Source organism: Pelobates fuscus, chromosome 6 (assembly GCF_036172605.1).
Source record: "Pelobates fuscus isolate aPelFus1 chromosome 6, aPelFus1.pri, whole genome shotgun sequence".
NCBI classification, from domain to species: domain Eukaryota; kingdom Metazoa; phylum Chordata; class Amphibia; order Anura; family Pelobatidae; genus Pelobates; species Pelobates fuscus.
The window spans coordinates 143,103,785-143,118,731 of NC_086322.1; the positions used below are offsets into that span (position 1 = coordinate 143,103,785).

General features: G+C 42.4%; 1 protein-coding gene across 2 annotated transcripts in view; it reads left to right on the forward strand.

Moving 5' to 3' along the window:
- Positions 1–14,947, forward strand: part of TBCK (TBC1 domain containing kinase) — a 252,372-nt gene that overhangs the window by 207,814 nt on the left and 29,611 nt on the right. For both annotated transcript variants that reach the window (XM_063458388.1, XM_063458389.1), the window contains exon 24: positions 2,437–2,612. In XM_063458388.1, coding sequence (XP_063314458.1) covers positions 2,437–2,612 — 176 coding nt within the window. The remainder of the gene's footprint in view (positions 1–2,436; positions 2,613–14,947) is intronic.

Sequence of the window (14,947 nt, forward strand, 5' to 3'; positions counted from 1 at the left end):
ATAATAATAAAAAAAAATTAAAATAATAAAAACAATTAAAAAAACATTGCCCACCCCCCACCAAGGCTCTGCAACACACACACACACACACTGCATTCATACACACACACTGCATTCATACACACACACACTGCACTCATACACACACACTGCACTCATACACACACACTGCACTCATACACACACACACTGCATTCATACACACACACTGCACTCATAAGCACACTGCACTCATAAGCACACTGCACTCATAAGCACACTGCACTCATAAGCACACTGCACTCATAAGCACACTGCACTCATAAGCACACTGCACTCATACGCACACTGCACTCATACGCACACTGCACTCATACGCACGCACACTGCACTCATACACACACACACTGCACTCATACATACACACACACTGCACTCATACATACACACACACTGCACTCATTATACACACACACTGCACTCATTATACACACACTGTAAATAAATATTCAATTAATATATTTTTTTTAGGATCTAATTTTATTTAGAAATTTACCAGTAGCTGCTGCATTTCTCACCCTAGTCTTATACTCGAGCCAATAAGTTTTCCCAGTTTTTTGGGGTAAAATTAGGGGCCTCGGCTTATATTCGGGTCGGCTTATACTCGAGTATATACGGTAAGTGTTTGTCATTTTTGGAGTCTACCTAAAATAAATGCAATATCCGCACATATATATATCTCAGGAATTTACATTATAAGGATGCACCCAAAACCGTGACCCAGGGAGATTTTGTTAAAACAATATTCTTCTAAACATATCCTTTAATCAATATATGGTAGACGGTGGATTTCTAATCATTGTGCCTAGTTCATTAAGTTCAGTTTATTTTATAATTTTCCATAAAAATAAGTATCATTGGAATCTTATTTAACTCTGTACAGAACACAATTTTGACAGGTAGTATTAAAATTATAGGATTAAGTAATATTTTTGTAATTATTATACGATTAAAAGCTTGAAGGAGCTCAAGTTATTTAGGATTTCTCCTGTTAATTACTAAATTAGCCCCCTATAGGTGAAATCCAAGGCACTAAAATTGATTAGAAAGCATTACAGGGCCCTATTACCTTGTCACAGAGGGATAAAAGGTACAGTTTGGCAGATCTATCTGTCAGTCACTCTGGTGTGGCACCTTAGGGATTCCAATGTGTCTTTTAAGATCATGGTGTTGACATATTTTAGAAAGTTGCTATACATTTTAAAAGATAATAAAATAAGCAGAACACATTAGACATTGAAATGTGAAATGTTAAACCCATATCTTGTTACTTAGTCAGTTGAGTAGACATTCAGACTTGTGGCCATTAACTCCCTTTCTAATGTGTGACTTATTTATTATGTTATGCATTCCTTTGTCTACCTTTGCTGAGTTCAGTCATATTTCCTGAAAGTAATTTATTATAGTAATTTAAGATATTTATAATGATGGTAACAATAAACAATATTTTCATTGCATGATAATTTTTTTTATTGAAATATGTTATTCATTCAAATTTCTGTAACATATCACTTCATTTTCACACAACACAACATTTATTGTATGATATTTAAATGCTCACACCTTGTATCTGTGGCGTCGAACTCTAATGTGCTACTATATTGTTTGTTTATTTGTTTAAGAATATATTAACTTTAGATTAGATCACAAGTTCTTATCATTTCTGATGGGGATCAACAGATAGCGCTGTGACCTATTCATCACTTAATTACAGTATATATATATATATATATATATATATATATATATATATATATATATATATATAATGGAAATTATGTTGCTACTGTAAATTATTAGTAGTTACCTTAGTAGTAGGGACTTACTTTTTCCAGTCATTTATATCACCTGATTTTTTTTTCCCCAGCTGTATATCAGCTGAGTAGAGCAGGTGTAGCATCACTGCCTTAAAACTGTGAAAGCCAGGTTTGAATCTTGGTCTGATCACCTCACCAATAAGTGTCTTTGGTCAAGATGCCCAACTATACATATATTCACCTACCTCAAATTCACTAGTAAGGGCCTTCTTCACCTCTAAATATCTCCTTTCAATAATTGTTAAACACTGCAGAATATGTTGGTGCCATATTATTATTATTTTATTATTTATATAGCGCCAGCAAAATTCCATAGCGCTGTACAATGGGATAAATGCTAATGCTAGGATTATCTATTGTGGGCACATTTGAGCTTGCTTGCTTCACCCCTAAATATTAACCTTCCTATAAGGCACTATATAAATAATAATGATAATCTTGTCCAGTGAAATTTTTAGTTAAAACCTATCATTAGTGTTTGTGTGCATTTTGCTTTATTAGCAGTCAATTCAAAATATTTTTCACAAGAGTATTGTGTCCTAAAATGTATTGTCTCTTAATTATATTAATTTATTTTTAGGGTCGCGAACCCATCAAGTTGAATGATCTGAAGTCTGAGGTCTCCCCTCGTATCTCCGCAGAGGATCTCATTGACCTGTGTGAATTAACAGTTTCCAGTCATCTCAAAGCATCTGCCAAGAAGAGCAAGTCTAGCAAACCCAAGCTGCTTGTGGTGGACATTCGGAACAGCGAGGAGTATCCTTTTTATAGACCTCAAATACGTATGTATCGCTATACACCTATATGCACTCATCACATCAAACAGTCCATTTAGATAGCTTATGCATTAGTGTATTATGATGCATGTCCACTCTATTATTGTTTTATGATGGCATTATAGAAGATCCCAGTAGATGTCTGCTCTTGATAAGTCCCCTTTGTGTGTCTAAATTAGGTGGAGGTTCATGTTTTATTTATCATCTACCCGTATTTTGCATTTAATTTTGTGAATTTATGAATTGATTTATTTTACTTTGTTGAGCCCTATAACTTTGGCCTCAATTAAATTATATTGACCATTATATAATATTATATTCAAGCAGCTGAATACGATAAATGGGCAGCTTGAGAACGAAACCACTGATAAATGTACATGAGAAGCATATTGTTTTTGTCCTAACACGGTCACTAATCAAATACAGAGGCATTTGACACAAGTACTCCGTTGCCACCAGGTTTGGGCATCAGGTGGTCTCTTTATATTAAATAATGGGGAGTGGCTAGTGACGTTTGGGCACTAACTGAATAAATGAGGGGGGACCCAGTGTTTCCCCTCCCATGTGTGGCAGTTGGGAGCACTTATTTTAATAATCAGAGAAAAACCTAATGCCCTTCCAGATGGAGGTGGTATTAATTTAGTGATAGCCATGGGGCACATAATGTCCCTTCTCTGTCGGCTATGCATTGTTGGTTGATAGGGGCTATGTAATAATTAGTGGGAGGGACCTGATGTCACACCCATGGCCGGTGAGTGGTTGCTTTTAATATGATAAAGGGGAGGGGTGAACATACTATTTCCCACTGCCCCCAAATTGCCAAGCTGCTAGCCTGTAATATACACTGCTCAAAAAAATAACACAAAAATAACACATCCTAGATCTGAATGAATTAAATATTCTTCTGAAATACTTTGTTCTTTACATAGTTGAATGTGCTTACAACAAAATCACACAAAAATTAAAAAATGGAAATCAAATTTTTCAACCCATGGAGGTCTGGATTTGGAGTCACACTCAAAATTAAATTGAAAAAACACACTACAGGCTGATCCAACTTTGATGTAATGTCCTTAAAACAAGTCAAAATGAGGCTCAGTAGTGTGTGTGGCCTCCACGTGCCTGTATGACCTCCCTACAACGCCTGTGCATGCTCCTGATGAGGTGGCGGATGGTCTCCTGAGGGATCTCATCCCAGACCTGGACTAAAGCATCTGCCAACTCCTGGACAGTCTGTGGTGCAACATGACGTTGGTGGATGGAGCGAGACATGATCTCCCAGATGTGCTCAGTTGGATTCAGGTCTGGGTAACGGGCCGGCCAGTCCATAGCAGGAACTGCTGACACACTCCATCCACATGAGGTCTAGCATTGTCTTGCATTAGGAGGAACTCAGGGCCAACCGCACCAGCATATGGTCTCACAAGGGGTGTGAGGATCTCATCTCGGTACCTAATGGCAGTCAGGCTACCTCTGGCGAGCACATGGAGGGCTGTGCGGCCACCCCACACCATAACTGGACCCACTGCTATACCGGTCGTGCTGGAGGATGTTGCAGGTAGCAGAACGTTCTCCACAGCGTCTCCAGACTGTGACTGTCACGTCTGTCACATGTCTGTCACATGTGCTCAGTGTGAACCTGCTTTCATCTGTGAAGAGCATAGGGTGCCAGTGGCGAATTTGCCACGGTGTTGGGTTGTAAACACAACCCCCACCTGTGGACGTCGGGCCCTCATACCACCCTCATGGAGTCTGTTTCTGACCGTTTGAGCAGACACATGCACATTTGTGGCCTGCTGGAGGTCATTTTGCAGGGCTCTGGCAGTGCTCCTCCTGTTCCTCCTTGCACAAAGGCAGAGGTAGCGGTCCTGCTGCTGGGTTGTTGCCCTCCTACGGCCTCCTTCGATGTCCCCTGATGTACTGGCCTGTCTCCTGGTACCGCCTCCATGCTCTGGACACTACGCTGACAGACATAGCAAACCTTCTTGCCACAGATCGCATTGATGTGCCATCCTGGATGAGCTGCACTACCTGAGCCACTTGTGTGGGTTGTATACTTAGTTTTTGAATCAACTGCTAAGATTTGAACTCAGTTGTTGCATTAACCAACTGAGGCTTTAAACTCATACCGTTCAGCTTAGGCTTAAATATGCTTTGGCATGCTAGTTTTTATGGTTTACATTTATTACAATCACATTTAAGTTCACACCAATGTCATGGTTGATGTTTACCTGTCCCCGTATATTCAGCTGGACTTGATCTGTTCTATAAAGACTTATGTCAATATATTATAATCTGATCCATTTTTATTCTAAATAACATTTTTGCAGTGTTATAGTTTATTGGTTTTAATTATCCTGGGTTATAGAAGGAACAGTTGCATTGTTACTGTAAGTAACACCTATACCACTTTAAACAACATTTTATTTTTATTGTAATGCATTATTCATAGTTGGTGGTCTGTGGTTTACCACCACATTCTGTGCGGTGGGAATGTGAGGAATAGCTTGATCCACTTTTATTTATTGTAAACATATTCTTCAACAGAAAGAGCATATGCCTATTTCCTTTCTCACGTACATTCATTTAATGCCCTTTTATAACATATTAGGATCTGTGCTGTTTTATCCAGTAAAATCTTAATTTCTCCATCTCAAGCAGCAGGAGAAGAGAAATTAACTTTCAAAACTGTTTTAGCACTCTGGGAACTGTGGAATGCAATTCTACCGCTTTGAAGCCAGAGGAGTCTCATAAACACCACATAATCCTAGAAGCCCAAGTCATAACTTTATGTATAGCAGACAATTTTTGAAGCAAAATGTTGTGAAGGAGAAGAAAAGTAGGAGCAATAACAGAACAAAACAAATTATTATTTTTTTCCTTTTCCCTTTTAAATAAACGTGTCTGTCTTAGCTAATTGTAATATATTCTAAACACTGCTCCTAACGCGAATGATTGTCTCTTTAACTATATTTACATACTTAATCGTTGACCTACACAATCCTTTTAAACGTCACATGTGCAGTCGCGAATCTAGGAACAATATGTAGGAGGGGGCACATACAGTGAGGGAAATAAGTATTTGATCTCCTGCTGATTTTGAGCGTTTGCTCATTGACAAATAAATTATCAGTCTATATTTTTTGACCCCTTCAACTTAGTACTTGGTGGAAAAATCCTTGTTGGCAATCACAAAGGTCAGACGTTTCTTGTAGTTGGCCACCAGGTTTGCACACATCTCAGGAGGGATTTTGTCCCACTCCTCTTTGCAGATCCTCTCCAAGTCATTAAGGTTTCAAGGCTGACGTTTGGCAACTCGAACCTTCAGCTCCCTCCACAGATTTTCTATGAGATTACAGTCTGGATTAAGGTCACTCCAGGAGCTTAATGTGCTTCTTTATGAGCCACTCTTTTGTTGCCTTGTCTGTGTGTTTTGGGTCATTGTCATGCTGGAATACCCATCCATGACCTATTTTCAATGCCCTGGCTGAGGGAAGCAGGCTCTCACCAAAGATTTGATGGTACATGGCCCCGTCCATTGTCCCTTTGATGTGGTGCAGTTGTCCTGTCCCCTTAGTGGAAAAACAGCCCCAAAGCATAATATTTCCACCTCCATGTTTGACGGTGGGGATGGTGTTCTTGGGGTCATAGGAAGCATTCCTCCTCTTCCAAACACGGCGAGTTGAGTTGATGCCAAAGAGCTCGATTTTGATTCTGACGGGCCTGTACATGTGCTTTCTTGAGCTGGGGGACTTTGCAGGTGCTGCAGGATTTCAGTCCTTAATGGCGTAGTGTGTTATCAATTGTTTTCTTGGTGACTATAGTCCCAGCTGCCTTGAGATCATTAACAAGATCCTCCTGTGTAGTTCTGGCAGACTCTTGCATGGAGCACCAGACCGAGGGAGGCTGACAGTTATTTTGTGTTTCTTCAATTTGCGAATAATTGCACCAACTTTTGTCACCTTCTCACTAAGCTGCTTGGCGATAGTCTTATAGCCTATTCCAGCCTTGTGTAGGTCTGCAATCTTGTCCCTGACATCCTTGGACAGCTCCTTGGTCTTGGCCATAGTGGAGAGTTTGGAATCTGATTGATTGCTTGCTTCTGTGGACAGCTGTCTTTTATACAGGTAATGAGCTGAGATTAGGAACACTCCCTTTCAGATAGTCTCCTAATCTCAGCTCGTTACTTGTACAAACTTTGAGCCAGAAATTTTGCTGATTGATAGGGGATCAAATACTTATTTCACTCATTGACATGCAAATCAATTTATAATTTTTTTGACATGCGTTTTTCTGTATTTTTTGTTTGTTATTCGGTCTCACTGTTAAAATACACCTACTATTAAAATTATAGACTGGTCATTTCTTTGCAAGTGGGCGAAAGTTCAAAATCAGCAGGGAATCAAATACATTTTTCCCTCACTGTAAGATGCCAAAGTCAAAACTGGGGCGCACTAATCATTTTTACCACTTAATCATACCACAGGGAAAAAATATATATATTTACATTTACGCTCAAACATATTCATAGGAGTCAAGTGCCTCTTCATATCTATAGTTTACAAATCATAGTAAAAATTTTACTGTGGGTTTTATTCAAAGAGCGCCAGTGTTTGCTGAAGTTGCAAACAATGGTGAAAATCGGAAAGTTTTTGGATTTCTCTTTTGTGAAATGCCAAAGTTTGCTGCCATTGCACCAGTATAACCCAGATGTGTCATGTTTAAGGGATTTGTTATACACCAGAACAACTTCAGCTTACTAGAGTGGTTATAGACAAAGTGACACAGTGTCCTTGGAGACTGTTAATCATAGTTGAAGAGTTATGCTTCCTGCTATCAGTCCAAATATTTCTTCTGTAATAATGTTTTAGTTATGTGCAGGTACTTCCTAAAAAGCAATCCAGGAAGCATTATAATGAAGATAGGTGCCTTAGTGGGTGCAAAAGGTAATAAGGGCTGTAGTAGGTGCAGAGAAGATAGGTGCTGTAGTGGGTGCAGAGAGTAATAAGGGCTGTAGTAGGTGGGATGAAGATAGGTGCTTTAGTTGGTGCAGAGGATAATAAGGACTGTAGTAGGTGCGATAAAGATAGGTGCTGTAGTGGGTGCGGAGGGTAATAAGGACTGTGCAGGGGGGATAGGGGATTACTTGGTGCAGAGGGGGGTATAGGGCTGTAATGGGTGCAGGGTGTAAAAAGGCTGTTGTGGGTGTGGATTGGAAACAGTCTGTGGTGGGATAGGGGCTGTAATTGGGGGGTACTGGCTGTTATGGACATAGGGTCAGTAGTGGAGGGATAGGGGCTGTAGTAGGGCATTAGTTGGGAGGTAGGATCATGTGGGATAGGGGCAATATATCTCAAAATGGTGGTTTACCTTTGGCAGGTGGGTATCCTGATCTCTGGTGGTCCAGTGGGAGAATCTGTTAAGAAAGAATGGGTTGGGGGCGGAGCCTGGCTGCCTAGCAGGGTGGACGTGCATCACGAGTGCTCCTGCACACCAGCGACCAAAACGGGGGATAAACCCCGATTCAGCGCCCACTCGTTGCTGGGACGGTGCCTACTGAATGGGGGAGACCCTGGGTAACATTTTGATGCCAAACATGTTCTCGTACCCCATCGGGTCCCCACGGTGCCGACCGGAGGCCTAACCGCGATCGAGCCAGGGAGAGGCGGCCGCTCTCCTGGATGGTAACCTCGCAGGTGATACCCACACAGTGCTCACCTCCAAACCCCCCCCCCTCTGGACCGGTGGGGGTCATCCCGGTCCTCGCTGGGGACGATTATCCCCACATCGAGACCAGCACAAGAGACAACAAAGGAAATGATGAGAAGCGACCATGCCCTAATCAAGATGGCGGCATGGACGCGATCCAACAGGAACCGTTTAATGTACATACCACCTCAGCACATAGGGGTGTTCTTTGACAGGATTTGTGCCAGCCTGTGGACCACGCTACACACCCGAAGAAAGGCCTACATGAGGGCGATACAGAAGGTGGCAGCGTGGATTCGCCCAGTAACGCGACGCCATCTTGGCGGGAATCCCCCTCCATGTAAGCGCAAGCGGGAAAAAGCCCAACTAAGGCACCGGTTCCGGCACTCTTAACTGTCCGTCGTCAGCCAACTCCCAGTACCAGCAGACCGGCACACCTCAGACCGTCTATCGATCAACAAATTTATGCTCACCGCTAAGCAAGCAGCAGACCCGCTCAACACGACAGACAGGGGCAGTGAGAAGGCACTTGGCTGAACCCACGGATATTCGGGACTGCTACTCCCATCATCATCATACGGACGTTATGAGATCCATATGCCCGCAGCATCCTGCCTCACCTCGAGACCCCACAACAGATGACCGGATAAAAAGCGAGATTGCCCACGCGCCTACATTGTTTTTGCCGCCGGTGGGATTAGGCTGAGCAGATATTCCAACCCGCAACCGTGATGCCCAGTCATTTAAAGGACAAGCCGAGTAACTGGACCTACCTGATGAGACACTCATCCTGGAAATGAGTAAAATCACCTTTCAAGTTTGGACTCTTATTTAACCTTGATAGTTACCCATATGATTGCCTTTTTTTTTTTTTTTTTTTTCTCTTTCTTTGAATTACACAAACTGTTGTAAGGCCATAACTGATTGGATCCAGCTTTACTGAGCATTTAATTTTTATGTCTGTTCGCATATAATGTTACTCTGATGACCCGAGGCACTAACTTGTCAAAGAATGTACATAGATAGTTCACTACAGACCAGCACATATTTCTAGGCCCAGCCTTACGGTTGGACTTACAGTGTAGATCTGTGTCCCCAGCTAACATGCTTACTCCTCATTAACGATGTATAAGCAAGTGCAGTTTCAGCAATATGCTAATATACGTACTTATACGCTACAGCTGAACCTAACATGTATGGCAATATTTAAATCTTATAAAAAATCAACCGTGCCTTAACCTTAAGACTAGCACCTAGCGATTACTAAGCTACAGAAATAATCCCAGAATAGCATGTTCCAAGTTTCACTTATGTGGACGTTATTATCAGACTAATCAATATGTAACCGCTTTGCCTACTGTCATCCCCATCTCTGACATGACTTGCTTAGGCATGTTTACTACTTTAACACACACTACTCACCCTTTGACTCCACATGAGTTCTCTTTACCACTTATGAGCGAGACGTTGTTCAGCCTGGTTATACTTATTGTTTAATATTTAACGTGTTCCATACTTCGATACTCAAAATTTAAAAAATGTGCAAAGTTTCTAAATGCCAACCAATGTTAAACTATGACTGCATAATTGTCTGCACCAGCTGTTGTGGCAGTGCAAACGTGTCTGTCCTCTATATGCACAAATAAAATAAAGATTGACAAAAAAAAAAAAAAGAAAGAATGGGTTTTGTGCAAAACTCTAGTGGAGCACTAGTGACTATGGGAACATTTGGAATTTATTTTCTGCTTGCTATGCTTTTACAACTGATCTTTATATATTACCCCATTGTGTTTTGTTTTACTAACTAATATGCTGATGACAATTGAGATTTTGCATGGAAATGTCCAAGTTGTGCTTATGTCCCTTGTTCGTACCTGTGCATTACAGAAGGGGAGAGAATAAGTTTTATTAGTATTTTTTTGTTTATTATTTTGAAATGCTTTATACAACTTGTAAGTAATGGAAAGTATATCAAATATTTATTTGCATCAGTTGCCCATTAAAACAAGAGTTAATAATTTCTTTAATTTCCTACATATCTAACATGGTACCCTTCACTACTTATGTTGTTAAAATAAAGCACTATGGTAAAGGGCCAAAATTATGTCTTTTATGGCACAATAAATCCCCTTTAACATGTTCCAAAGATCTGATTGGAACATTATTTAATATGGTTGTGAGCGATCTCATTGTTAGCTTGTTAGAGTACATACATTGAAAATAGTCACGGACACAAAGCAGGGCTTTGTTTAAAGAAGTTAAAGAATTTGGCACTGATGCTTACAATGTATATTAGAAAAACAAGAATCCTTTCATTCTGCCGACTGCTGCAAATGCTGATATTCATAAAAAAGCAAACGGATATTTAATCACAGTGGTTACAACAAGGCAGTCATTTTTCTCACAATTGTTATTTTTTCTTAATTTCTTTTTTTTTTTTAAAGTAACACTCTAATATTATATATATATATGTATGTACGTGCATTTTTATTTTTTTACTTTTTTCCAAGTCTAATGTGTTCATTTACTAAAATTACTAAATTAAATAAATTTACTAAATTAAATCAACTGCCCCCCCCTTCAACAAAAAAAAACAGTTTAAAACATTATTAGTATTCCAGCACCATGACAGCTTACTCACTGTAGTAATCAAGCTTGATGACTTCTGTCCAATCAAATGCTTCTCTTAAAGAAGCATTGAGAACACTTGAAGCATGGGTGGCAGTCTTAGCAATCTGCCAATCCAGTTCTTCTTTTATCTGTGATTGACAGCCACTAGACTTGTGGGGATTGTAGACTATTCTGTTTCTCAGAAACTGCACTTTTTTTTTAAATGCATGGCTGCAGTAGGCAGCATCTAGATCTCAATATCACTTAAATGGATACCTTAAGCACCAAAATAACTATAGCTTAAAGAAGTAGCTTTGTTGTATAGATCATGTTCCTGCAATTTTACAGCTCAATTCTTTGACGTTTAGGAATTAAATCACTTTGCATATACTAGCCACACCTCCCTCGGCTGTGACTCGCACAATCTCCATGAAAAAGGTTTCATTTTCAATCAGTTCTTACAGCACATTGTGTTTACTTTAGAAGTGTTTGTTTTTTTCCCCCATCTTTATTTTTGTTGTGCAGGGCCATCAGAGTACAAAGCTGTGTCAATCAAAACATAGCATTGCATATGAAATAAAATTTATACGCGGGGGCGGAGCCAAGCGATCAAGCAGCCCAGACGTGCCCAAAGCGAGCTCCCACGTCTGGGGCCGGAAAACGGGGTACTACACCCAGCCACGAGCACCCACAAGCTGCAGACCGCAATAACGGTGACCGGGAGGGGCTGCCGATTCGGAGGGTACCTCTCTCGAACCCCGGTACACTCGTCCGGACACGCCGAGGTTTGCGGCCTACCTAATACTCAGCCATGGAGAGACGGCCGCTCTCCGGGCGACGCACCGCAGACTGGGACCCCAGTGACATCATCCCCCCCCCCCAGGACCGGCGGGGGTCATCCCGGTCCGCAAATAAGCAGCTTTACTCACCCTGCCAACGGGAGCTGCGGACAGAGTGAGACCGCGAAAAAACCTGCACTTAAAATGGCGGACGCACCCTCTCCACAAGGCAAGCAAAACGGGTGTGCAGCGGTGGACCTCATGATACAGCACCTCAATGAGTTCTTTGCCAAGCTATGGCAGAAATTGGAGGTATGTACACACGCAGCGGAGGGGTGTGCAGTCCCTGACCAAGCACTTCAGCCACACACGCTCAGCACATCCAGGCAGCGAGCTAGTGAGATCCCTCACCCACAGCAGCCCCCACACAAGCAGAAGCGCAGACTTCACAAACCCAGTTTTGCCGCAGAACAACCCCCAAGTGGCAGTGGCACTTGCCGCAAGCCGCGGAGTCCACCTACCAAGCTCCCAGCCCAGTTGGCGGAGAGAGTCCCAATATGGCGACGGATCAAGCAGCACTCCTCACTCACAGCGACAACGAAAAAACCACCAAGAAGTACCTACACAAAGTCACAAATGAAACCTGTACCAAAGAAAGAGAGCCCGTGGGCTACCACAGAACCGACTGGAACAGTCAGCAGTGTCCCAGCCAGGCTCAAAGTCCTACCTCAATGCCCACAGCGTCACTCACAACAACAGGGTCGAGGTACTGACACACACCGACGAACCGCCCGACGACTCACTCACGTACCAGAAGCCTCCATCATAGGCCGTCTACAACGCCTTCCCATGCCGAAGACCGCATGGAGTCAGACTCCAAGACACCGACCACTCCGCCGGAGGCTTGCCCGCCGCTGGCGGCGGCAGAACATCCGAGCCCCACATGGCGCCCGACGAAGGGACGACCCGGTCTCTCTGAGCAACCGAGTCGGTGGACCACAGGTGAAGGCCTTCATAATGACCTGGGGCCGGCCGCCGGCCGACGCCAACTCGCACCAAGCCGTACCCCGGTGGCTCGTACTGAACGACGGTGCCGACCTCCCCACCCTGCCCAGCAGTGGTATTGGCTGAACAGGCCCCACTAACTGGCTGCCCCACCATCACCACTTTATCCCCCCATGGACTCTCCTTACTGGACTCTCACTTATGCATATGCCTCCCAGGTTGCATACTGGTATGACTTTATGTTATTATTTTACCTTAAGCTCTGATACTACTGCAAAGTCTGACGATAAAGCAACAAATGTTACAGGGACAAATGTTACAGCGACAAATGTTACAGCGACAAATGTTACAGCGACAAATGTTACAGCGACAAATGTTACAGCGACAAATGTTAATGCGACAAATGTTTAAGCGACACATATTAAAGCGACACATATTAAAGCGACACGTTAAAGCAACACATTAAAGCGACGCATGTTACAGCGACAAATGTTAGAGCGACAAATGTTAGAGCGACAAATGTTAGAGCGACAAATATTAGAGCGACAAATGTTAGAGCGACAAATGTTAGAGCGACAAATGTTAGAGCGACAAATGCTAGAGCGACAAATGCTAGAGCGACAAATGCTAGAGCGACAAATGCTAGAGCGACAAATGCTAGAACGACAAATGCTAGAGCGACTAATGTTAGCGCGTCTAATGTTAGAGCGTCTAATGTTCAAGCGACAAATGTTAAAGCGACAAATTCAACACGCATATTACACTTCAGCTACTGAACCTAAACGACTGAAATGCTCACTATTACTGACTAGCCAGGACCCAGCCTGATTCTACTAATATTATATTCTGTTTTGCTTACCGGTCGTAGTTAAATCATACACATATAAAAAAGAGGTACGAATACTAAGGAAATGTTAGCAACCATTGTTATTGAACCCTAAACTGTAATCCAAATGCACATTTCCCTCTTTCTATTCTGTATCCCAATTACAACACCTCAATAAAAATACAGATTGACAAAAAAAACAAAAAAACATTTATACGCAGAGTAAAGAGAACTAAATCTACCCTGGCTGATAAAACGAAAGTCCACTGCAAGTTATCAAAGAAAGCCCCATGTCCCACTAGAGACAATCCAAAACATGGCAACCGGTATCCGGTACAGGTCCACATACCACCTTAACCAAATCCTTTATGTGGACTATAGAACAGTCTGCCTGCATGTGTAGCAGTAGTATATGAAGTAAGGGCATTTGAAGGGTCCAGTGGGGCTGCTGGGCAGCCAGCCAGCCGGTGAGTGCAGGCGGCGAGGGAGCACTGTTCAGCTCCCTCGCGCGCCGCAGAGTGATGCCGGGAGCCGGATTATGACGTCAGCCAGCGCTGCCCGCCCGCCTGGATTGTCAGTTAGCCACCAGGCTAACAAGACATTTGCCGCCCCCTGGAAAGTGCCGCCCAAGGCAAATGCCTTGTTTGCCTCGCGGCTAATACGTCCCTGGTACTAAGCGAAATGGCTTGTGAACTTACAATCTAAAGATTGCTGGTTTCTCTTCTAGTTTGCAGTTGCTAGATTGATCACTGGTCAATAGTCAAGATACATGTATTGAAGTTTGAAAAAACAAAATGAGGAGTTAAGCAATGGATACTAATACAAATTCTGACTAAGTCTTAGGTGACCTTTTCAATGAAAGGCCTTGACTTGAAGGACCTTTAAATAAGCATCATAACTTTAAAACAGGACAGATTGAAATAACAATAAAAACTTAACATGCAAACAGAATTTAATAGTTTGCTATGCCAAAACCAGAATTTTTTTTTTAAATGTCATGTGCTTTTTCTGTCTCAAAGTTTGTGAGCATGCATTCCTGTGCAGACAGCCATGAGAACCGGCTTTACAATTTGCTAGATCCATGATTAACCCCAAACTTCTGGAATAAAAGGGAATCATGACATGTCACACCTGTCATGTGTCCTTAAGGGGCTAAAGGGATTCTCCAGTGCCAGGAAAACAAACCACTCCCTGGCACTAGAGGATCCTGGAGTTAAAACCCCTTCAGCTACTTAACTGAATCCAGCGCCAATGTCCCTCGGGACTGGGTCAGGCTCCGCCCACGCTCTTCTCCTGCTATGGGGGAAATCTGACGCTGAAGGTCCGTGAGGACATCCAGCGTCAGATAACGGTCCAAAAGTCTGTTACGAATCCCGAAGTGCCCCC